Source organism: Ovis aries, chromosome 13 (genome assembly GCF_016772045.2).
Source record: "Ovis aries strain OAR_USU_Benz2616 breed Rambouillet chromosome 13, ARS-UI_Ramb_v3.0, whole genome shotgun sequence".
NCBI lineage: Eukaryota > Metazoa > Chordata > Mammalia > Artiodactyla > Bovidae > Ovis > Ovis aries.
This window is the reverse complement of record NC_056066.1, coordinates 41027984-41050915: the sequence shown is the minus strand read 5'-3', so window position 1 is coordinate 41050915 and position 22932 is coordinate 41027984. Positions and strand designations below refer to the sequence as shown.

At 45.1% G+C, this 22932-nt stretch overlaps 1 protein-coding gene and 1 long non-coding RNA gene across 2 annotated transcripts; both read right to left on the bottom strand.

Annotated features, from left to right (window-relative positions):
• Nucleotides 1-1476: 1476 nt before the first annotated feature.
• Nucleotides 1477-11403, bottom strand: LOC114117503 (uncharacterized). Its single transcript, XR_003591137.3, has 3 exons — nucleotides 11166-11403; nucleotides 5887-6181; nucleotides 1477-4856 (listed from the first exon to the last, which is right to left on the bottom strand). It is a non-coding gene; the product is annotated as an uncharacterized LOC114117503 (long non-coding RNA).
• Nucleotides 11404-20934: 9531 nt separating this feature from the next.
• On the bottom strand, nucleotides 20935-22403 carry LOC114117502 (MORF4 family-associated protein 1-like). The gene has a single exon (XM_060396877.1). It carries the CDS (start codon nucleotides 22344-22346, stop codon nucleotides 21963-21965), a length of 384 nt encoding a protein of 127 aa, XP_060252860.1. The 5' UTR covers nucleotides 22347-22403; the 3' UTR covers nucleotides 20935-21962.
• Between the last annotated feature and the right edge of the window lie 529 nt (nucleotides 22404-22932).

Genomic DNA, 22932 nt, shown 5'->3' with positions numbered 1-22932 from the left:
CCCTGGAGGAGGAAATGGCAGCCCACTCTAGTATTCTTGCCTGGGGAATCCCCATGGAGAGAGGAGCCTGGTGGGCTACAGTCTATGGGGTTGCAAAGGGTTAGACACAACTACAGTGACTTAGCCTACTCGTTACCTCTGTGGGGCCAAAGATACCCATGTGGACACCTGGCAACCCAGACTCTGGAGATCCAGCCCAATGGCCTGGCCGGGATTTGGCTTTAAGAGGTGGGGGGTGTGACATGGGGGTGACTGTGCTCTGCTTGGGCAGCTGGCAGGGCAGCAACAGGGGTCCCTGTGTGTCCTCAGCCTCCCTGAGTCCAGCGCCTCTAGGCTGAGATCTCCCCCAGCCTTGGCTGCTGGCCTGCAGGCCTACTTCTCCCTCGGTTCTGACCCTGACCTGTCTCTCCAGGCGGGAGCTGCTTCACCAACTATCAAGGAGCTTCTTGTGCTTTGGACAAATGGATCCCGGACTTTAGCCTATCCTTTCCCAGCTGCTCTGTGAAGAGCTGACCATTTTCTGGTGCTGGCAGAGGGACAGGAGAGGGTATACATAGCCAGATTCAATGTAGCATTATGTTCTGGGGTCATTTCAGAGATTTTCCAGGGGTTACTTTGAGCCCTACCTGTGACCTGCACCCCTGCTTTAAGAATTCCCAAGCTGCAGCTCTACTGTGTTCAGAATAGAAATGAGACAAGGTCTGTAGAGGCCCCAGAAAAACTGCCAGAGTATTCAACACTAAGTGTTGCCTGGGCAGTGAGCAAGTTCAACCTCTTCACTGGAAATTATGAAAAACTTTTCAGCCTGTTTAAAGGATGTGGTTTAGTTCTGCCTAGAATGTAGCATGAAAGTGAACCCTGCTTTACTGGGTGAGCACACACACGTAGACATGCACGCAGAAGACATGTATAGACCGTGAACATACCAATATGAACAAGGTAAGAAAAGGGCACTGGACTCCTAGACATCAGACCAGCCAATCAGAAGAGGCTCCCCAGGCACCAGGATGTTTCTAGAATTCCCTATTTAATGAAAAACAACAGGCTATGTGGGGTGTGGGGAGGTGATATAAAACACTTGTTTCCTATCGTTTGTGATGCTGTGAGCGGTTAGCGAAAAGGGCCATTTCGTCCCATAGCCCCCCCTGTCTTGGCAAAGATGATTTGCATTTGTCCTGCGCGGCCAAGGGAGCTGGAGTTCCGGAGACCTGGCAGTGGGCTTTTACATCATCGATTGCTCAGATTTCTTCTCTCTTCATCCAAGCTGAGTTCTGGACCATCCCTGGCCCCCCAGGACCCTGACTCAGGCCAGCGTTCATGTGTTGCCTCACCTCTGCAACCTCTCTCTGTAGCCAGGGCATCCAGCCCCTCTGCTCTGCCGGACCCCCGCAGGGAGAGAAGCTCCATCAATTTGTGAGGACTGGACCTCTACCAACTAGCTAATTCCAAAGAGGAATGACACTTGGAGCCTCAAGATTTTCAGGTATCTCAATTTAATGCTTTAAAAACTCAAGGATGAAGTAGTGGTGGTATTAAGTTTGAGCAAATTTGGCCTCCCAAAGCAGGCCAAATCACATAAAAGATGCCCATGGTCGGTGTCCAGAGCCTCGTGTCCCCAGGACCAAGCCTGCCATCCTCATTGGACCTGTGAGCCTCTCACCAAGTGACCCCCGTCTTCTAAATCCATCTCATCTCCTGTCACTCTTCTGAGTACGCGGGGCAAGCCAAACTCTTGTTGTCTCAAAATATCCCTCTTCACTTCTGTGCCTCCGCCGGTGTCACCCCCAGGCCCGGGGCCCTCTTCCCTGGTTCAGAGCCCTGTTTGAGCCCCACCTGGCCTCAGCATCCCTCACACGTGTCATGTGGGGTGGCTTGCAGCCTGGTCCCATCAGCCACTTTTTGGGTTTCTTTGTGTCCCCTGCATCACACCTACCAGATAAAAATGTCAATGGTTAAATTCAAAATGGAAATTTCAAAGGCTGCCTTAGTTTCCTGAAAGCTCTGAGTAGATTTCCTCACTCTGCCCCACCCCCATCCACCGTGTAACAAAGGAATAGAATGACTTCTTTGTTCTTCTGGGACAAACTTTTTTTAAAAAAAATCTTGCTCAGCCTGCCCCTATAAAAGGCTTATCTCCAGGGCTGGTAGGAGACATTTTAATTCCTTCCTGTTTGCTGATCTTTCTCCTCAAGGCCCCTCAGCTCAGGCCCCACCCCGTGCCCCAGGTAAGGTCACCCAGGAGTGTTGGAGTCCATCTGTCACCTGACACACTCTCCTTACAGCCACTACAGTCTGGGCACCAGCCACCCAGACCATGGGCATTTCTTCTAGAACACTTCAAGAGGGTCCACTGTCTCGTCTCGTAACCCGCCTCCTTGTCTTATAGGGAGGTGTCCTCTGGCTCATTTGATTTTGTAATTTCTCTTTCTTCATTTCCCATCGGGCTTCTTTTTTCCCAGCCCTTTATGTTAGGAGTGAACTTAGGTAATTATCATTTTAGAATTTTGCCACATCGTTGGACATTTATGGAGCCCCGCAGGTGTCAGGAATCATTACTCTCTTCTGGGAATGTTCCTGATTTAGGCTTTAGCCCTCAGTTCTATTTTGTTCTGATGGATCACCCCAAAGGTTTCAGAAAGTAAGGGACTGAACAATGTGTCTGCTGGTCTTGTGAGGGGATTCCTGTATTTTGAAAAATGCAGTGATGAATCACTCATGATAGAGCTTTCCGTTATAAAAATGGTGCAGTTGAATAAATTATCTTTTTCATCCAGGGTATCTCATGATTTTCTTTACTCGTCCTGTCTTGTGGTCCTGGGAAGCCTTGGGGATGTTGTGTGGACAGAAAGCAAGGCTACAGTGGATGTTAAAGGAGAAGATTGGACTTTTCATGCTTCTGGGAGTAGCTGGAGGAGTGAAGATTTGGAAGGGGCTTGGATGATCAGGGATGCTTTAACCAGTCAATCTGAAAAGACAAACACATCCTGTCACTGAAGAGTGATTGTGATGGAGGAGTTCCAGAAAAGATCTAGGGGAAGCTGTTTCTCTGTGTCATCTCTGCTCTGGACATCCAGTCTGGTTCTTGGTCAGCAGGGCTGAGCATCTGGAAGATGCACTGGACAAAGGCAGAGAACCAGGACAAGCTGAGCCTCACCAGGTAGATCTGTCCATTGTCATGCCGGTTTTATCCAACCCCTTGGTGGCGGCCATTGCTTTGCTTCGCAGCTCTAACCTGGTGCGCATGTCCGTTTGGGCCAACTGTAACCCAGAACAATGTAGGGGAAGGCATTCTGGAGACAATTATCAGGTAAACAGAGCTGACACGGCATGAAATAGCAGAGCCCAGGCAGAGAACAGGGCCTTTGCTGACAGGAGCCAGCGGAGAAGACAAGAGTGTAGAGAAGGGCACCAGCAAGTCAGTATGGAGATGGGGGTTCGCTGGTCTGAGGCAGCGGAGCAAAGCCAAGACCATGGGTCTTGACATGACATGTCTCCCCCTTTGGTGAGTGGAGCTCATGGAGGGCTACGGTTCCGGCTGACAGCTGGAAGGCAAGCATCACGTGTTGACTACTAGTGGTTTCTGTTGTCAGACAGATCAATGCTTTCCTGGAGGGGTGACTCCAGGAGGACCCCCAGGGAATGTCAGACTCCCTAAGTATCCCATCCCCACCTGCCCCACTCTGTGCCCTTGGTTTTCACACCTGAACCCTAGACACCTGCCTCCCAACTTCGGAAGATTAATCAAGATGCAGAGTGGTGTCAGTGGTGGCTGTCATAATCATACCTCTTATTCTGGAGGCACTTAAAGAGACAGATCCATGACTTTCCCAAGACACTGTCCACTGACAAAGCCACAGGTCCTTATTCAAAGTCCAGGGCTCTGTCCATTTCACCAGGTCCAAGTGTGACAGAAGTTGTCATGTTCTGTCTGCCGCTTCCCTAAGCAACAGAAGAGTCACTCCAGTTATTCCAGCAAGGTTTAAAAGTGGTTTTCCTGAGTTGAGAATGGATTACTCTGATTTTATCCATAGTTTTCTTTTTATGCCCTTTGCAAATAGGCCAGTGACAGTATCCCTGTGAGAAAAAGAAAGCTTCCTTGGGCTGAATGAGATGTCAAGTCCAAGCCTATAGCTCAGCCTCCAGGGCAGACTGACCCTAAGAAGGGAGGGTCAAGGCCCAAGGTCACTACTCCAGAGCTTGTCCACAGTGCAGGTGAAAATGGCTGCCATTCCAAAGTTGATGTAAAAACTACAGCTTTGGGGTTCTCAACATCATGTTCACACACCTCCCTGGCCTCTTTACACTCCTCCTTCCCTGAAATTTTCCCTGCCTGGGTATCCTAGGCCCTCTTGCTTTACTGACATCTCTGATCACAGAGGAAACACTTTCATACCAAGGTCTTAGAGACGGGCAGAACTTGGGTGCATAGAAAAGACAGCTGTAGGTATAGAGGTTATAGGACAAAAATCTGTTGTATAGGATGGAGAGGTTACATCCAGGTGATTCAAGTTTCCTCAAATTTCCCTCTGGTTTCTTCAATGGCAAGAATGGCTCTTTCAGGCACCAGGGCCATGGTAAGGTGGCGAAGGCAGAGGCCACCCCAAGCTGGGTGAGCAGGGAGGAGGCTGCAGAACTTGGTCCAAAGATGCATCTTCAGCTTGACTTCCTCTGGCATCCTCCTGGGGAAACTTTTGGCAAATGAAGAGGCCAGGGATGGGGCACCCAGGAGGGGATGATGGCATCTGAGGACAGCTCTAAATGAAGCAGTTATTTGCAGAGGAAAGGTGTTCATAGTTAATAGTTTATGTCCATAGTAGCATGTGGTCAAGTGGACAGCTGTTTCTAGGCTCTTGATACTAAAAAAGGGAAAGAGAAAAGCTTTGCCGGTGAAAACAGCAAAACATCTGCTGAGCACGCAGAGGCCCCGCAGGGTGGGGAACAAGTAGGTCTGCAAACAAGGATGGAGCAGGTGGCCCCAAGCAGCCTGGGAACTCGGGGTCCCTCCTCACCACCCACGTTCCAAGTGAGGACAGAGGCCACATGGGAAAGGCAGCTGCCGCTGTCAAGAGGCCAAGGGGCCTATCAATGAGCCAGTGCAGCACCAGACCCTCTCGCTGAAGACGAACGAGGCTGTCAAGCATCACCTGGGCCTTCTGGCCACTGAGGGCCCCTGTGGAAGATGAGCGGCTGGGGCCTCCCTGGCAGGCAGGTGTTCTCTAGAAACTCCCAGCCTTTCACTGCCAAGGCCACCTGCCTGCAAAACCATGACTCATGCCCGTGAGGATCTGAGGCTTCAACTCCACTCGTGTGCTGGCAGCTGCTTGTCCCCTTTGATACAGAGAAGCTTCCATCGCTCGGTGCCTGGGATGCTCCCTCAACTGATCAAAGAGGGACCTCTCTTCTGTAGAAGAGATGGGAAGGACAGCTATCACAGTTTCTGATGTTTGGGGAGATTTTCATTTTCTAAAACATGTTCATGCTTTCACCCCATTCCACGGAGTCCCCCAGCCTCCCTCCTGGGCAGCTGTCATGAGCCCTGCTGACCATGGGAGAAGCCGAGGGTCAGAGCTGTGAGGAGAACTCATGAGAGAGTCCAGCAGGTCTGGCCCCTGGCAGACTCCCATCCCCCAGTGTGCTCTCTACGGGACTCTGAGCCCTATTCAGCTCTGTGAGTCTCCGTCTCCTGGGCTGTCTGGTGGAGGAGATCATCACCTACTTCATAGAATTTTTGTGAGCTCTAAGAATTAATTGTAAAGCTTGTAGAGTCGTTCTTAGCACCAGTAAGAGTCCAGTAAATATTAGCAGTTTTTACTGCCCATGTCCCTTTCGCCCTTCTCTGTCAAGCTTTCCAAAGGTCTCCACTGTGAGCCCACCACCCCTACTCACCTTCGTAAACCAGTATCTTAGGCAACAGCAGCTCAGCTTCATGTGCTGCAGCGTTTGGAGGTTTCCACAACCAACCACGTCTCCTTCACAACACTAGACCTAGATCCTTTGTCCCTCCCACCCCTGTTCTCCTGGATCCTCCCTTGTCCATAGTGAATGCACTTAGGGACATGTGTTCCCACCAACACCTTGTGGGTAAAACAATGAGATATCTTAAGGCCATTTACTACAGCCTAGTCTATAGAATGAACCTGAATCTTACAATAGGTTCAGAGCGATGATGTCTTTGCTTGAGCTGCCAAAACAAAATGCCAGAGACTTGTTAGTTTAAACATCAGACAGGTATTTCTCACAGTTCTGGAGGCTCAAAAGTGCAAGATCAAGGTGTTGGCAGATTCTGTGTCTGAATGCTAACTTCCTGGCTTTCAGTATTCTCATGTGGGAGAGAAGCAGAGAGAGGAGAGAGAGAAAGCAAGGTCTCCAATCTCTTCTTACAGGGACGCTAATCCCATCATGGGGACCCCCATCCTCATGACCTCATCTAAACCTAATTATCTCCCCAAGTGAAAGTCGCTCAGTCTTGCCTGACTCCTTGTGATCCCATGGACTATAGCCCACCAGGCTCCTCCTTCCATGAAATTATCCAGGCCAGAATATTGGAGTGGCTGGCCGTTCCCTTCGCCAGAGGATCTTCCCAACCCAGGGATCAAACCCAGGTCTTCTGCATTGCAGGCAGATTCTTTACTGTCTGAGCCACCAGGAAAACCCTCCCTCTAAATACCATCATCTTGGGTACCATCCAACCATGTCATCCTCTGTCGTCCCCTTCTCCTCCTGCCCTCAATCTTTCCTAGCATCCAGGTCTTTTCAAATGAGTCAACTCTTTGCATCAGGTGGCCAAAGTATTGGAGTTTCAGCTTCAACATCAGTCCTTCCAATGAATACCCAGGACTGATCTTTAGGATAGACTGGTTTGATCTCCTTGCAGTCCAAGGGACTCTCAAGAGTCTTCCCCAACACCACAGTGCAACTGATGAGTTTTAACAGAGCATGAATACCCAGTTCATAAGTAAGAATTATCTTCATTTAAGACACAGAACATAGCTCATGGGTTTGTTCCATGAGGTGTTCTCATCACTGGAGATGGAAATGCACTCTGTAGCCGAGTGCAGAAATGATAGAAGACCCTCCCTGTCCATGCTGGGCTCTCAATGACCTAGCTGGAGGGAGTGACTCAACATCTTCTAAACAGATGCATCACTTGGTTCTGGTCCACACCAAGCCGTGCCTGTAATCACGTGCTTCTGAAGTGTTCATGACATTCTCCCCTCACTCGTGTAAAAGCCTCCAAGAGTCTCATGCAGAAGCAAAGGGTTTCTCCATCATGGCTTGGGGATTGTGATGACCAAGCAGGTGGGTAGGTTCAGTAATCAGTTCAGTTCAGTCACTCAGTCATGTCCAACTCTTTGTAACCCCGTAAACCTCAGCATGCCAGCCCTCCCTGTCCATCATCAACTCCTGGAGTCCACCCAAACCTATGTCCATTGAGTCGGTGATGCCATCCAACCATGTCATCCTCTGTCGTCCCCTTCTCCTCCTGCCCTCAATCTTTCCTAGCATCCAGGTCTTTTCAAATGAGTCAGCTCTTTGCATCAGGTGGCCAAAGTATTGGAGTTTCAGCTTCAACATCAGTCCTTCCAATGAATACCCAGGACTGATCTTTAGGATAGACTGGTTTGATCTCCTTGCAGTCCAAGGGACTCTCAAGAGTCTTCCCCAACACCACAGTGCAAAGGTATCAATTCTTTTGTGCTCAGCTTTCTTTATAGTCCAACTCTCACATCCATACATGACCACTGGAGGAAATAAGTCATTTGCTGGTGGACAACATAGGCTATCCCAGTCTGCTGTTATGAACAGGTTAATGGTTTTAGGGTTATCTTAAGGATCCTAAGAGAAGACTCTGGAGAAGACTTGAGAGTCTCTTGGATAGCAAGGAGATCAAACCAATCCTAAAGGAAATCAATACTGAATATTCATTGGAAGGACTGATACTGAAGATGAAGTTTTAATATTTTGGCCACTTGATGTGAAGAGCCAGCTCATTGGAAAAGACCTGGATTATGGGAAAAATTGAAGGCAGGAGGAGAAGGAGATGACAGAGGATGAGGTGGCTGAAAGGCATCACTGATTCAATGGACAAGAACTTGGGCAAACTCTGGGAAGTGGTGAGGGATGGGGGGCTTGGCATATTGTAGTCCTTGGGGTTGCAAACAGCTGGACACGACTTAGCAACTGAACAACAACATAAGAATCCTAATGGTTGATAAATACCCACCAAACCCCACCACAGGTTAAACTTTCAAATCTTGTTGTGGCATGAAATGATTCAAAATGTATGTTTTGTATTTGAAACATTACTCTGGGGAGGAAGTGAGATCGGGAATAAGAAATTATCCTCCACTTAACTGTTGAGGGAGAAAATGAGTGCCCCTAAGAAGTCCTGCAAAAAAAGGCATGAAAGTATGCTTTCTTTGTGCTTTTTTTTTTTTTTAAACTAGGGAAAATGAAGTCTTACTTGTTACCTGATTTCTTAAATAATTTTATTAATTTATTTTTCGCTGTACTGACTCTTCATTTCTGCGTGGGCTTTTCTCTAGTTGGGGAGAGCAGAGGGCACTCTAGTTGTAGTACATGTGCTTCTCATTGCAGTGACTTCTCTTACTGCAGAGCATAGGTTCTAGAGCATGGGCTCAATATTTGCAGTCCACTGGCTTAGTTGCTCCACCGCATGTGGGATCTTCCTAGACCAGGGATTGAACTCGTGTCTCCTGCATTTGCAGGCAGATCAGACTCTTTATCATTGAGCCACCAGAGAAGCCCTCGTTGATTTTTTTTTTTTTAATGGCAATAAGAATAAAATATCAGATGATTTTCCAAAATCATGAGTGGAGATCTGAACGTTGCCAGGTCCCTCTGCTGTGGGGGTCCATCCTTAAGTCCACAGGCAAGGCAGACTCCACTGTGCTAGATATGGGGAGGCATCACAGGGGGTCCTTCCAGGGCAGACCTTATCTTCAGGTTGTGTCCCTGCCCAAGCATCTCCCACTCAGGTCTCAGCATGGAGGGGCAGGCCACTCCTTGTACCCAGTAGGAACTACGTGGAAGGCCCACCCTTGGGGACAGCTAAGGTTTTGGGGTGATCTCTTTGCCCAAGTGTGGAGCTCACTCCCTAATAAACATCCTGCTAGTTTCCAGCTCAGTGTCCGCTTCCCAAGGAACCCAACCTGTGATGTCTTTGTAGCCAAATTTATCCCTGACCATCCCATCAGAAGAGGTCTCCCTGCAGACTGACATTGTTCCTTTCGGTGGTTGCAAGGGGCCAGGCTTTGGGATAGGTAAGGGGTCTTCAGCTGACATGGAGCACAGGAAGATACATTGGTTTGCCTTTCGAGGCCATTGTATATTCAGGATGGCTTTCCAAAACCCAGGATGAGATATGTACATCCCAAGAGGCACACAGACTTGGGGGTGGGGGCAGGAAAATGCAGGTTCCCCCCCCTCAACTTGCAGAGAGTATAATCTTGGGAGTAGAAGGTGGGGCAATGTTGCAGGCTTGTCCTCGTCTCCCTCCTCACTGTCCTAAATACACACTTGAATCTGCTTTTTTCCACGCTGCTCCAGGAGGAGAAGGACTTTTTTCTTGACTCTCCTCTTGTGCTAAAGATCAGTCCAGAGAGAACACAGGGAAGAAAATATTCTCCTGGGACAGACTGCCAGCTTTTCAAACACCTTCGGGCTGTTAGATTCCAATGCGGGGCAACCCAAGCACCTGTGTTTCCTAGGATTTCCTGTTTCCTAGGATTTCCTGTTTCCCGTGGGTTTTGATTCACCCAGTTTTTAATGGGGATGTGTATAGGACCAGGATAATTTCTCTTTCTGCAAAGCTGTTAGTAATGTGATATTGATGCTGAAGCTCCAATCCTTTGGCCACCTGATGAGAAGAGCCAACTCATTGGCTAAGACTCTGATTCTGGGACAGACTGAAGGCAGGAGGAAAAGGGGACAATAGAAGGTGAGATGGTTGGGTGGCATCACCAACTCAATGGACATGAGTTTAAGCAAACATCAGGAGATAGTGAAGGACGGGGAAACCTGGCGTGCTGCAGTCCATGGGGGTCATAAAGAGTCAGACACGACTGAGTGATTGAACAACAATTGTAACTTTGAATATTACTGAAAACTGAGGAATACACAGGGAAGAGTGTATAAAACAGAATAGTGGGGGCGGAAGGAGAAACAGAAGTCATCAACGTGGAGCCCCCAGAGCAGCCCCAGCTATGGTTCTTTTCTTACTCTCAAGATCTCCTGGTGGGTGGGCTAAGACGCAGATGCCTGGGCCCCTGCAAGAGTTTCTGAGTGAGTAGGTCTTGGGTAGATTTTGGGAACCTGTATTCCTGAGAAGTTTTAGGTGATGCTGCTGCTGCTGCCTGAGCAGGGACCACACTCTGAGACTATCTACCTCACACATTCACTCAGCCCTACTGGCTGCACCAACCTCTCCCCATGATGACCCCAAAATCCCCCAACTCTGCTGGGCAGGACAGGGAGCAGGCTTGAGTTGCTGCAAGGGGCTTGGATTCATTGAGCAGAGCGTAGAAAAGTGACCTTGCAAAGAGAAGCATCAGGACTCTAAACGTGCTACAAACACAAATAAATAAATGCATTTATGCCACTTCCTGAATCTTCATTCCAAAACAAGTGTGGCCAAGCCAGGAGAGCTCCCCAAATTCTGGGCAAATCACTCTACTGGAGAAGCTCACCATCCACATGGACACATGCAAACCCTTGGCAGGGGACCCTCCCAGAGCTGACCATGGCTTTCCTGCACCTTTAAAATCAATTTCTTGGACATCTCCTTGGACACCACCTTGGACTTCCCTGGTGGCTCAAGTGTAAAGAATCTGCCTACGATGCAGGAGTCACAGGAGACATGGGTTCAATCCCTGGATCAGGAATGGCTACCCACTCCAGTATTCTTGTCTAGAGAATCCCATGGACAGAGGAGCCCGGCAGGCTACAGTCCACGGGATCACAAAAGCTTGGACACAACTGAGTGACTTTTAGTTATAAGACTTATAAGATCGGACATCTGGGTCTTTGGGAGACTATCTCTCCCTACTCAAGTATGCTTGCATAACAAACAGAAGGCACCAGAGAGAACTGTAGCTGCCCTAAGAAGTGGCATCTGTCTACCCCATGTTTAATGGTGTCCATACCTAGGGTTCTGCTGATAAGCTGTGTTGACCTCAGTCGGCTCCAAGTGTCAGCCTCCCTTCTCTTCTCTCTACTTCAGCTTCAGCAAAGTCTGTCCTGGCTGTAGACTCCTGCCTCTCACCCCTTGGCCTCTCAGAGGTTGTTTGTACCGGGATTCAATGAAAGGCAGGAGTTGGTGGACAGATAACCAGGTACCGTCTTGGGTTAAGATGCAGGCTTCACGGTGGTGGCTGGATCACTAACACATGCTCCCTTATCTTTCACTTCTCTTCTCACCCTGTTTCCTGGAATCACATTCCAAATACACTATCTGTACTCTTGCATCACATTTAGGGTGAACTAAGATTTCTGTCTCCACCCCCACAGGAGATAAAACAACACACACTACAGATCCATCCTTCTCTCTGGATTGAATCCTCTTCAGCATTGACAGCAAAATGTCAGTATCAGTTAATATCAATATATCAACATCAAGGCATCATTTGACCTCCACCATCTTCCCCAAATGACCATTTAATTTCTGATAACATCTTAATTCAAATAATTTGGCCTCTAAAATAATAGCATATTTTTCTCTTATGCCCCTTGCATGCATTGAAATATATTTGAATGAATGCATGCCTAGATAACAGCTTTGCCTCTTGCAAAACCAGAGATTATACTGTAGACCAACTGTATATAGTAGGGGCTTCTCCTGTGTCTCAGCGGTAAAGAATCTGCCTGCAATGCAGGAGATGTGGGTTCAATTCCTGGGTTGGGAAGATCTCTGGAGCAGAGCACAACAACCCACTCCAGTATTTTTGCTTGGAGAATTCAATGGACAGAGGAGCCTGGCAGGTTACAGTCCATGGGATCACAAAGAGTCGGACACAACTTAAGCAACTTAGCCTGCACACATGTATTTAGTAGAGGAACAGAGATGGATTTTTATAATAACGTCAACTCTAACTTTACCCACAAAATGCTGGCTGATGAGCCTGGGATGAAATGAGCAAGGTAGGATGTGAAGCTTGATTGTGCTCGCTGGACAAAGAGCATTTTAAAAAGGGAAGGCTGATTAAATAATGCCACAGTCCCTCCTCATTATGTTAAAACTGATAACACTATTTGAATTGGATGCTCTCCACATTCTAACATCCACATGTTCTGAAATCACCTGCTTTTCCACACTGTAGAGGGTTCTCAGATTTGGGGCAAAACTCCACCAAGATCCCAGGACTTGGGCGTTTCATCCTGTGGCAGTTAAGTGTTGCCCACTTTTTTCTCTGGTGCTGGATTTATTTGTGATGTGTGACGCTCCTCCTGAGTTGGTTCTTCACAACTGGAACCACATTGTATCCACTTGTATTCCCTCCAGAGCCAAGAACTTTGTAGCACCTAGTAGATGACCAAGAAGCTTGAGCAGAGTTAAACAATTTCCTTGAGTAAAGCCAGGCTGAAAATGCAGAGTGCAAAGTGCAAAAACAAACAAACAAACAAACAAACAAACAAACAACAACAAAAAGCAAGCACTTAGTCTATCCTAAGACATGGGTTGCACAATCTAATCCTTCTGGGATTTGAATCATTCCGATCATTCATCTGTAGTTACAGTTCCAAGGTGATGAAGCAAAAGCCAGTCAACTTTCACTTCCTCATCTATTAAAAAAAAAAAAAAAAGATGGCAATTAAATTTGTCATTCTCCAGTATGCCCTAGATGTTGTAAAGATCAATTGGATAAAATCTTTAAAGGTATTTTAACTCTGCCCACAGGGGACACAGGTACACACAGCAGGACCACTTTTTGAGGTTAATTTCTTCACTGAGCATGTCTTCATGCGCAATCAACTGCCATCAGCAGGATTTTCATATGCTCAAATTCCTTGAAAAAAAGTTCTGCTTTTCAATGGCCCCAACCTTAAAAATCTCTGCTCCTTTGTAAGCCAAACTTCAAAGATGGACTTTTGATTTGCTTGTTTTCAATTGTTCTTAAAGGACAATGGGATATTCATGGTTTATATCATGTTTTCAAGGGGGTTGGCAAAGTGACTTGACCGCATGAATCCAAAGGACATTCTCGGCAAGCTGAAGGCAAAAGCAGGAATCTGGGGAGGTTTAGATATTTCTGTACCTGGGAAGGGGCAGCTTCACAGAGTCAGGAAAAAACAGGTAGCCAGGGGGTCTTAACCTGGTTTGCATTTACCCTAACTCCAGTCCAGTCCTTTGGTATACAAGCTACTTACCTTCACGGTTGTTAAAATGGGATTTTCCATTAAAAAAAAATTGTCAAGGACACTTGTATTTTAGTTGCTGCAATGGAAATACCAGAATATACTTGCAGGTGAGTCTCTAAGCTAAGTTTTGGGACTATCATGCCCCTTGCCATTATACCAAAATAGGCCACCCCTGGCCAACATTAAAGCAAATGAAAAACATCCTCAGTTTAGTTTTGTGCATGTGTGTTTTTCTGGTTGAGGGGAGAGATGACTCGTGGGGTGGGGAGGATCACGGTCTTTTCTAATCATGCCTCTCCCAACCTTGGGGCTCCCATGGGCCTCGTGGTGGGTGTCCAGGAACCAGCCCAAGGGGTGCGCTGGGGGGTTGGGGTGGAGGGCAGCGTGCAGGTTGGTCTCAAGCCTGTGGGCACGGCAAGGGGAGCTGGGCTCTTTAGTACCTGGCTGCGACCCAGCCCCCCCAATGGCAAACACGGCTATCAAAGCGCTGTCAGCACTCCGGGCTGGACAAAGAGAGGCGCATTAATGATTAACTCTGCTAAAAGCTCCGCTTTTGTATTCCCATGGTGCCGGCCGATCTGGCTGCCATGTGACCGGCCGGGCCATTTTCTCGCAGATCGGGGAAAGCTGGTGTGCAAACACAGGTGGTGGCGTGTCGCCCGGCTGTCAGGGACAACGGCAGCCAGCGGCAGCTATGCTGCCCAGCTAGCTGCTCTGTTTGCTTGCACGTTTGCTTCCTGGGTGCTCTTCCTCTCCAAGTCGAATGCCACTTTGCGCTCATTTTCAGCTCAGAAGCATGAAAAACCAGGGAAGTTCCCCTCGCAAAAATGGGCAAGGCAGCCACAATGCAACATGTCCTTTGAACCCCCATAAGGTTTGGCGCCAGATGCATGGCCCAAGAAACTCGTTCCAACCTCCCAGGTCTTTAACTCCCTGTAAGAGTGAACTTGCTCTGCATAGAGGGAATGACGTGAGTGATCCTTACCCAAGAGAGGGCACCACAGTGATGTCCTAGGGCTGCCAGCGTGGCCTCTGGCTGGGCACCCTGGGTCGCAGGACCTGGAGTGACCCAGCTCTTTGGAATCGACCCTGGCACTTGTAACCACTGGACAGGTGGTACAAGGACAGGGTGACCTTGCCTGGTCCTGGTTTAGAGTCAAGTTCCTTCTAGTGGCATTATTTGTTGAAATGCATGCATTTCTTCCTTGGCCTACATCAGACTTTCTTTCTCCTGTTCAAATATTTATATGTGTGTATTTTTGCACGCGGCTTCAACTGCTCGCAATCACACTAGCGGCCATAAAGCGCAGATTATCAGTGCGAGGTGATAAAGGCCCTTTGAGTCAACATCAGAAATGAACAGAAAATGAAATAAAGTTATAAAAAGAGGACAGCATAAATGTCTACAAAGAGGATATCAGTTTGCAGATATTTAAGCAATTAGCTACCATAGGAAAGACATTTTATCCGAACTAACAGTACCGCTAAAACGATTACCAGTGTTTGATATTTCAGTATAGCACTCTGCCGGATTCCTAGTTAAGGGGAGAAAAAAAAAAAGCCATGTGAGGTTTTTCTACTTGAATGCTGTTCAGAGTTGGTGAATGCCAGCTCAAACACAGCTGCCGTGCTAGGGTGTGGGGCGGGGTGGGGTGGGGTGTGGGGTGCTACTTTCCACAGAATGAATGGGAGCAGCCTATAGTCCCTGCATGGCCCCACCAGGCTACTGTCATTTGTTGGTGGTGTTTACTGGGAGTCAGGGGGGTGTTTATTCTGTATACTTCCGCATTGTTCCTAAACTTGATTTTTTTTTTTTTTCAGAGAATGATAGGGTTGCAGGTCCCCACTCGGTGCCAGCACCCAGTGTGGGTTTCACAGTCAGCAAACAATTTTAGGAAATGGTTCACCTTTTTTTCAGCTGATAAATAATTGGTTTTCCCTCGCAAAGGCTTGCATGCAGTTGATATCACCATTGCCTAAATTACTCAGGACCCAGGAATCATAGTCAAACAAAAACCTTCCAGTCGTCAAACCAGAAATAAATGACTATAAGGAGCACTTTGTAAAACTGGCACAGAGGCATATTCTTATGGCAGCCGAATGGAAAAACCAGCTATTGGCCTATTCCCAAAGGCTTTTCCTCTCTTTATGTTATTTAATGATCATGGCATTTTTAAATTCTTTATGAAGTTAAAGGTACAGATAAGGTATCCTCTAGCATGCACAGATCAAATGCAAATAAAAATTTCTGATTGATTTTTGTCAGAAAACTACTCAGAAGTAGTTTTGTCTATGGAAATTTTCAAGTTACGTATTTTTTTTCATACATAAATATGGCACAAATTTCAAAATGACAAAAAAAAGGCATAGGAACAATGATAATAATGATAACACCTCTAGAATGTGCTACTGTGCCTCAAACACTATTTTAAGCACTTATCATGTGTTTGCTCCCAGTAAACCTTACAGTATGTTCTGTCATTATCCCCACTTTACAAAGAAACTAAATAATTTTCCCAAGATCACACAGCTAGTTACAGAATTGAGACTGAAATCCAGATAATCAAGTTGCCCCCAAAAGATACAGTTATTCTTCCTGCCACCTCAGTGACCCAGTCCCTGAGGGCTCACCAGGATATCCTTCTAGTTCATAATATAGGCATGGATAAGTATATAAATATTCTAAAATACAAAGCAGTTGTGTTTTCAAATATTTACAAATTTAGGGTTCAGATCAACTGGGGAGTTCCTGAGATTGTGTAGAACATGCCTTCCCCTTCTCTTTCCAAGGGGGAGAAGCTGGGTGTAGACCCACCCTGCCCTGCTCTGTTCAACTAGTGACAGCTTCTACGGTGTTGGCACCTCCACGTGTCCAGCCTGCCCCAAGTGCACCAGAGAATTCCTTCAGGTAGAGGAAGGGTGAAGCCTCCTGCATGCTTAGATCCTTTGGCAGGTGACCCCTGGGAGAGAGCCAAGGTACTGATGGGTGTGCTGCAAATTCCTAAACCATTGTAAACACCAACAGAGTTTAGCCTTTCCAAGTGACTGTTCTGAAGAATTCTATATTCACTTCAATAGACATCCTTTGGTTCTTTTTTTTTTTTTTTAATAAATGACTCTTAGGACTTCCCTTGTGGTCCAGTGACTAAGATTCCATGCTTCCACTGTGGAGGGTGAGGATTCAACCTGTGGTTGCATAAGTTCCCCATGCTGCATGGTGTGGCAAAAAAAAAAATTATAAATATATATATACATATATATATATATACACACACGTATACACACACACACACACACACACACACACACACATATATATATAAAATAAAAGACCCTTATTGTTATGTCCTGTAGTCCAGCAACCTTAAGCATATGAACCTGTGGCTGAGGAATAAGTAGACTGTTAAGGGTGGGATGTTTCTGCTCCTGGGTGGTTCCTGACAGGGGAACATGTGGGACCCTCATGGACCGTGAGCTTCTCAAGTTCAAGATTCAGGTTGTTTCATGTGTCCTCAATCCCTAGGACCTGCTTGCAGAGGCGCTAGGACCTGCTTGCAGAGGCGCTTTGTAAGTTTGGTTCAGTGAATAAGTGAGTGAACTTAGGAATGAATGAATGTTCCTGTGAACAAGTAAACAATGGAGGATCAGGAAGGGAAGAAAAGGACAAGACAAACATGGCTGATGTGGAACAGAACATAAATCCTAGACTGGGTGGGATGGCACCTACATTCAGGAAATGTCCCTCCTTGAGGGAGGCCACGTTCAGAGGGCCAAGTTCAGGAGTGTTCCACCGAAATGGAACTTTCCCTTCTCACTGCTCTAATTTTATTCAAACTTATAATTCATTTTAAAAAGCAGGGACATGATTTATTTCTTACTTCAGCAGTTAAAATGGACTCTTGACCAGCATATTTAGAGAAACCAGGCTATAAGGGACATATGAAATCTCTGGTCAAAGGCGGAAATCTATCTGTACATAATCCTTTTTATTCCCTTTAAAATATTTGCAAAAATTGAAAATTGTCAGTGTTTTTCTATGTTGTAAAAGGAGAAAGATCTCAAATCAATAACTTACAGGATAGGAAACTAGGTCAAAAGCAATCAGAAAGAAGACAGCAATTATTGTTACAGTGAAGATAAGTGATATAGAGAAACAGTAGAGGAAAGAAACAAAATCCAAAGTTGGTGCTATGTAATGATCAACACACCTTCAGCTAGACTGATCAAGAAAAAAAGAGAGACTGAACAGCACTATCAATCCATGGGACAACTTCGACATTTAGAGAACCCTCTACCAGTTAACAGCAGGAGACACATTATTTTCAACTGCTCATGAGACACATGCTAATTTTAACAATATTCTGTGACACGAAACAAATCTCAAAAATTGTATAAAAATTGATATCTTATACAGAGGGATTTCCTGGTAGTTCAGATGGTAAAGAGTCTGCCTGCAACGCAGGAGACCTAGATTCAACCCCTGGGTTGGGAAGATCCCATGGAGAAGGAAATGGCAACCCACTGCAGTGTTCTTGCCTGGATAGTCCTATGGCCAGAGGAGCCTGGCAGGCTACAGTCCATGGGGTCACTAAAGAGTCAGACACAACTGAGCGACTTCACTTTCACTTTCATACAAACAAAAATGTATTGAAAGAAGAATTCTCAAGTCATAAAGAGTGAATTGAATAAAAAAGGAAATACAACGTATCAGTATGCATGGTACACAGCTAATGCAGTTCTGAGAGGGAAATTTATAGCATTAAGTGTGCACATTAGAAAAGAGTTAGTCTCAAAGCAATAAAATAAGCTTTTACCTCAAGGACTTAGAGAGAATAAATTCAATGCAAACAAAAGAAAGACATAATGAAGATAAATCCATGAAACTGAAAGCAGAAAATAGAGAAAACCAATGAAAAAAGTGTGTTCTTTGAAAAGATAACAAAACTGATAAATTCTAGCAATACTGATAAAGGAAAAAGAACATAAATCACTAATATCAGGAATGAAACAGGCAATATCACTATAGATCATGCAGGCAACAGAAGAATAATAAGGAAATGCTAAAAACAACACACGAATTTGACAGATTAAACCAAATGAACAAATTTCTTGAAAAACACAAACTACCACGATTCATTCAATTTATAATAATTTGAAAAGCCCTATAACTATGAAGGAAACTGAATTTGTAATTTAATAACTCTCCCATTCAAAAAAATCTCCAGTCCATGAAAGTTTCACTGGAGAATGCTACCAAATATATAAAGAAAAATTAATATCAGTTCTACTTAATCTCACCTGGAAAACAGAAGAGAAGAAACATATTCCCTTATTCATTTTATGATACCAAAACCAGACAAAGACATTTCAGAAAGAAAACTACAAGCCAGTATCCTTAATGAATATAGACCAAAAATTCTTAACAAAATTTTAGCAAATAGAATATAGTGAAACACACAAAGAATTGTATACCATAACCAAAAGGGATTTATTCTAGAAATGCAAGGCTGGTTCAAGGTTTGAAAATCAATGTAATTTGCCACAATAGCAGATCATTGGAGAAAAATCACATGACCATATAAATATACACAGAAAATTGTTCTTAACAAAATTCAGTATTCATTCACGTAAAAACTCACAGAAAAAAAGGTATAGATAGCATGTCTTCAACTTGATAAAGACCATTTACAGAAATCTATACCTATCATTATATTTAATATTAAAACTGAAAACTTTCCCCTAAGATTGAGAATAAGATAAGAATGCTCACTTTAACTGCTCTTATTCAACCTGGTGCTGAAACTTCTAGCATGCACAATAAGTCAAGAAAAGTAAACAAAAGGCATATGGATCAGAAAGGAAGAAATAAAACTGTCTCTATTTGCAGACAACATGATTTATCTATTGGTACATAGAAAATCCCAAGGAATTTACAGAAATTCTCCTAGAACTTACAAGTCAATTCAGCAAGTTGCAGGATGAAGATAAATGCACAGAAGTTTATTGTATTTCTCTATAATAACAATGAACATCTGAATACCAAAATTAAAATATAATATCACTCATCATTATCCAAAAATAGAGAAATTCTTAGACATAAATCTAACAAAGTATATACACGACTCCTATGCTGGCAACTGCATAATACTGATTTAAAAAGCCAATAAGATATAAATAAATGGAGAATACATATTGTGTTCATGAATTGGAAGACCAAAATGGTGAAGATATTAATTCTCCCCAAATTCACTTAGAGGTTTAATGAAATTCCTACCAAAATTTCAGTAAGGATTTTTATATCTATAAGCAAGATTATTTTAAAATGTATATGAAAAGGCGAAGCAATTGAAATAGTTTAAACGACTTTGAAAAAGAAGGACAGAGACATCAGTTTATCATATGTCAAGACTTATTTGTAGCTACAATAATCCAGACACTGAGGAATTAGCAGAAGGATAGATACAAAGATCAATAGAACAGAATAAAGAATATGACATAAACCCACAGAAATATGCCCCAAAGAGTTTGGACAAAGCTGCAAAATCATCCGATAGAGGAAAGAGAACCATTTCAACAAATTATACTAAAGTAACTGAACATCCATAGGCAACATATGAACCTTGACCTGAGTCTCAAAACTTAGAGAAAAATTAACTCAAAATGGATTATGGGCTTAAATGTACATGTAAAACATAAAACTTTTAGAAGAAAACATAAGATAAAATCTTAGGGATTTAGCATGAGGCAATGACTTCTTAGACTTGACATCAAAAGTATGATCCATAAAAGAGAAAATTTATAAATAAATTTATAAATAGGACTTTGCCAGAATTCAAAACTGTGTGAAAGTTTCCTTTAAGAGGATGATACAAGACTATAGCCTGGAGAAAATACTTGCAAGCCGCTTGCCCAAAGAGGACTAATGTTATAGAGTATGTAAAACACTCTCAACTCTCAACAGTAAAAAAACAAGCCATCCCATTAAAAATGGGCATGAAGAGACATTTCACAGAAGACAGAAGAAGTTACATAGATTGCAAATAAGCACATGGAAATCAATTAGGGATTAGGGAAATCAGCAGTCATTAGAGAAATGCAAATTAAAGCCACAATGTGAAATAGTGATGATACCAAATAATGACAAGGATAGAGAACCTGAATCACTTTTAGATTTCTGGTGCAAAGATGATAAGCTACAGTCACTCTGGAAAACCATTCAGCAGTTTCTCTGAAAGCTGAGTATGCTATTGTCATGTGACTAAGAAATAGTATTCCTATACATCTATCTCAGAGGAATGAAGACATGCTCTCACAAAAATCTGTGCACAAATATCTATGGCAGTTTTATTTACAACAGTCTAAAACCAACCCAGATGTCCTTCAATAAGTGAAGTGTTAAATAAAAGAAGGTACATTTGTACCATGACAGACTACACAGCAATAAAAAGGAGGAAGATATGGATACATGCGATGCTCTGCATACATATTAGAGAATTACGCTGAAGGAAAAATTCAACCTCCAAAGACTGCGTACTGTGTGATACCAATTATGTAATATTCTTTTTTTCCAAGCAAATGAATACTTTTATTAACATGGTAAATTTTTTTAAACACACGGTAGGGTTTTGACCTCAAATGCTTGTCAGGTCTGCTACTGAAATGAACCTACAGCTAGACAATTTACGAATCTTGAAGATACCTAGTCCCTGTCCAGTTTAGGGTCCAAAACAGCCCTTGCTTTTCTTCCCCAGACCCTTAAGGGCCTTTGCAAATATCGCTTTCATGTCCAGAACCCCCTGAAATGTATCAGGGTATCACAACCATTACAGAGAATACGGAGACCTAGCTTGTGTCCTATTCTAGGTTCCGTGTCACATAAAGCTGAGTTACCTTTTCCAAATGAGCTGACCAGACAGGTTACATCAGACGGTGTGCCGCATAAAACTTAAAACTTTGAACAAAATACATTTCTCCTCCTTTGGTCTCACACAGAAATCAAAGTCCCCAAACATAATATCATCCTCCAGCCCTTCTTCTGGTTCATCAGTCCCAGCCAGATCAGCTCCAGTCACATTCCCAGTTGAAGTCTGGTCCCTTCTTCAGCTTCTTCAGTGATCGCTGCATGGACTCATCTTCCAGAAATAATGTAGTTCCTTCAGGACCTTCAGAGCCGGAGAACCCCAACTCTTGAGTCTCATCTGTCACACACAGACCCAAAGTTCCAGGGAGCTATCAGGTCACACAAGAAAGAGCAAAGCACCTCAAAACTTAGGAACAACGAAAGCCCAGGAACAAATGTGGCTGCTGCAAGAGCTTACAATCTAGGCCCTAACTCTTGTGAGTGCATTTTCCAAATAAAAGATACCTCCCAAACAAAAACATTTAACAGTCAAAACTGAAATTGAGGTCATTAACCACAGAGCATAGCAGAAATGTAGTGTGAGAACAGAGTATAGACAGAAGGGGAGGTGGGGGGGGGTGAAGAAAGAGAAAACAAAAGGCTCTCTGGCTTCAGCTTCTCCAGGGTGTCAGCCAATCTCCATCAGTTGACCAGAATCCATTGGCTGTACATCGCCAACCCTCCTTCAGGACGACTCGCTCTTCTCTATCCGCCGCACCAGCTCCACCAGCATCTCTGCCATCTTCGCGATCTCCTTGGCCTTCTCCTCCGCCTTCTCGCACCGTTTGGTCCCCCGGCCCTCGACTCCGTCGTCCGGATTCTGCAGATGGTTGAGCGCGCTCTCCTCCGAGGCCTCCACCTGCGTCTTTATCTGGATGAGCATATTGTCCATCTCCCACAGCTTGCTCCGGTTCCGCAGGTAGGCCCGCCCGTGCTCGCGGGAGAGTGCCGCGATGTCCTCGCGCATCTCGTTGATGACCGGCAACAGGAACTGCTCGAAGTCCTCCTCGGGCTCCAGCACCTCCACCTCCTCCGGTTCCCCCAGCTCCACGATGTCCAAGGGCCGCATCTTCCCCGCTCTTCCCGAACCACAGGACGCGAGGCGGGAGCAAAGAAGCGGAGGACCTGTAATATTCTTTTTTAAGTTTCTTTATTTAATGTTGGCTGTGCTGGGTCTTTGCTGCTGCTCGGGCTTTTCTCTAGGTGCGGCGAGCAGGGGCTACCCTTTAGCTGTGGTGCACAGGCTCCTCACTGCGCTGGCTTCTCTTGTGGTGGACCATGGGCTCTAGAGCGTGCAGGCTTTAGCAGTTGTGGCTCCCAGGCTGTAGAGCACCGGCTCAGTACTTGTGCTGCACCAGCTCTGCAGTGCTTGTGCTGCATGGGCTTAGTTCCCCTGTGGCACATGGGATCTTCCCGGATCAGGGATCAAACCTGTGTCCCCTGCATTGGCAGGCAGATTCTTTACCACTATGCCACCAGGGAAGCCCTACATAACATTCTCTACATGAAAAAATTACAGAGGTGAAGAGTAGATTTGTGGTTCCCAGCGGTGGAGAAGCTGGGATGGGAAAGATGAGGGTTTGGAAAAGTACAACTTGAGGAATTCTCATGGTGATGAAAATGTTTTACATCCTGACTCCACCAGGTCAATATCC

Bases quoted from the DNA above. Each gene is read 5' to 3' on its own strand.
- LOC114117502 (XM_060396877.1), bottom strand. From the start codon at position 22,346: ATGCGGCCCTTGGACATCGTGGAGCTGGGGGAACCGGAGGAGGTGGAG.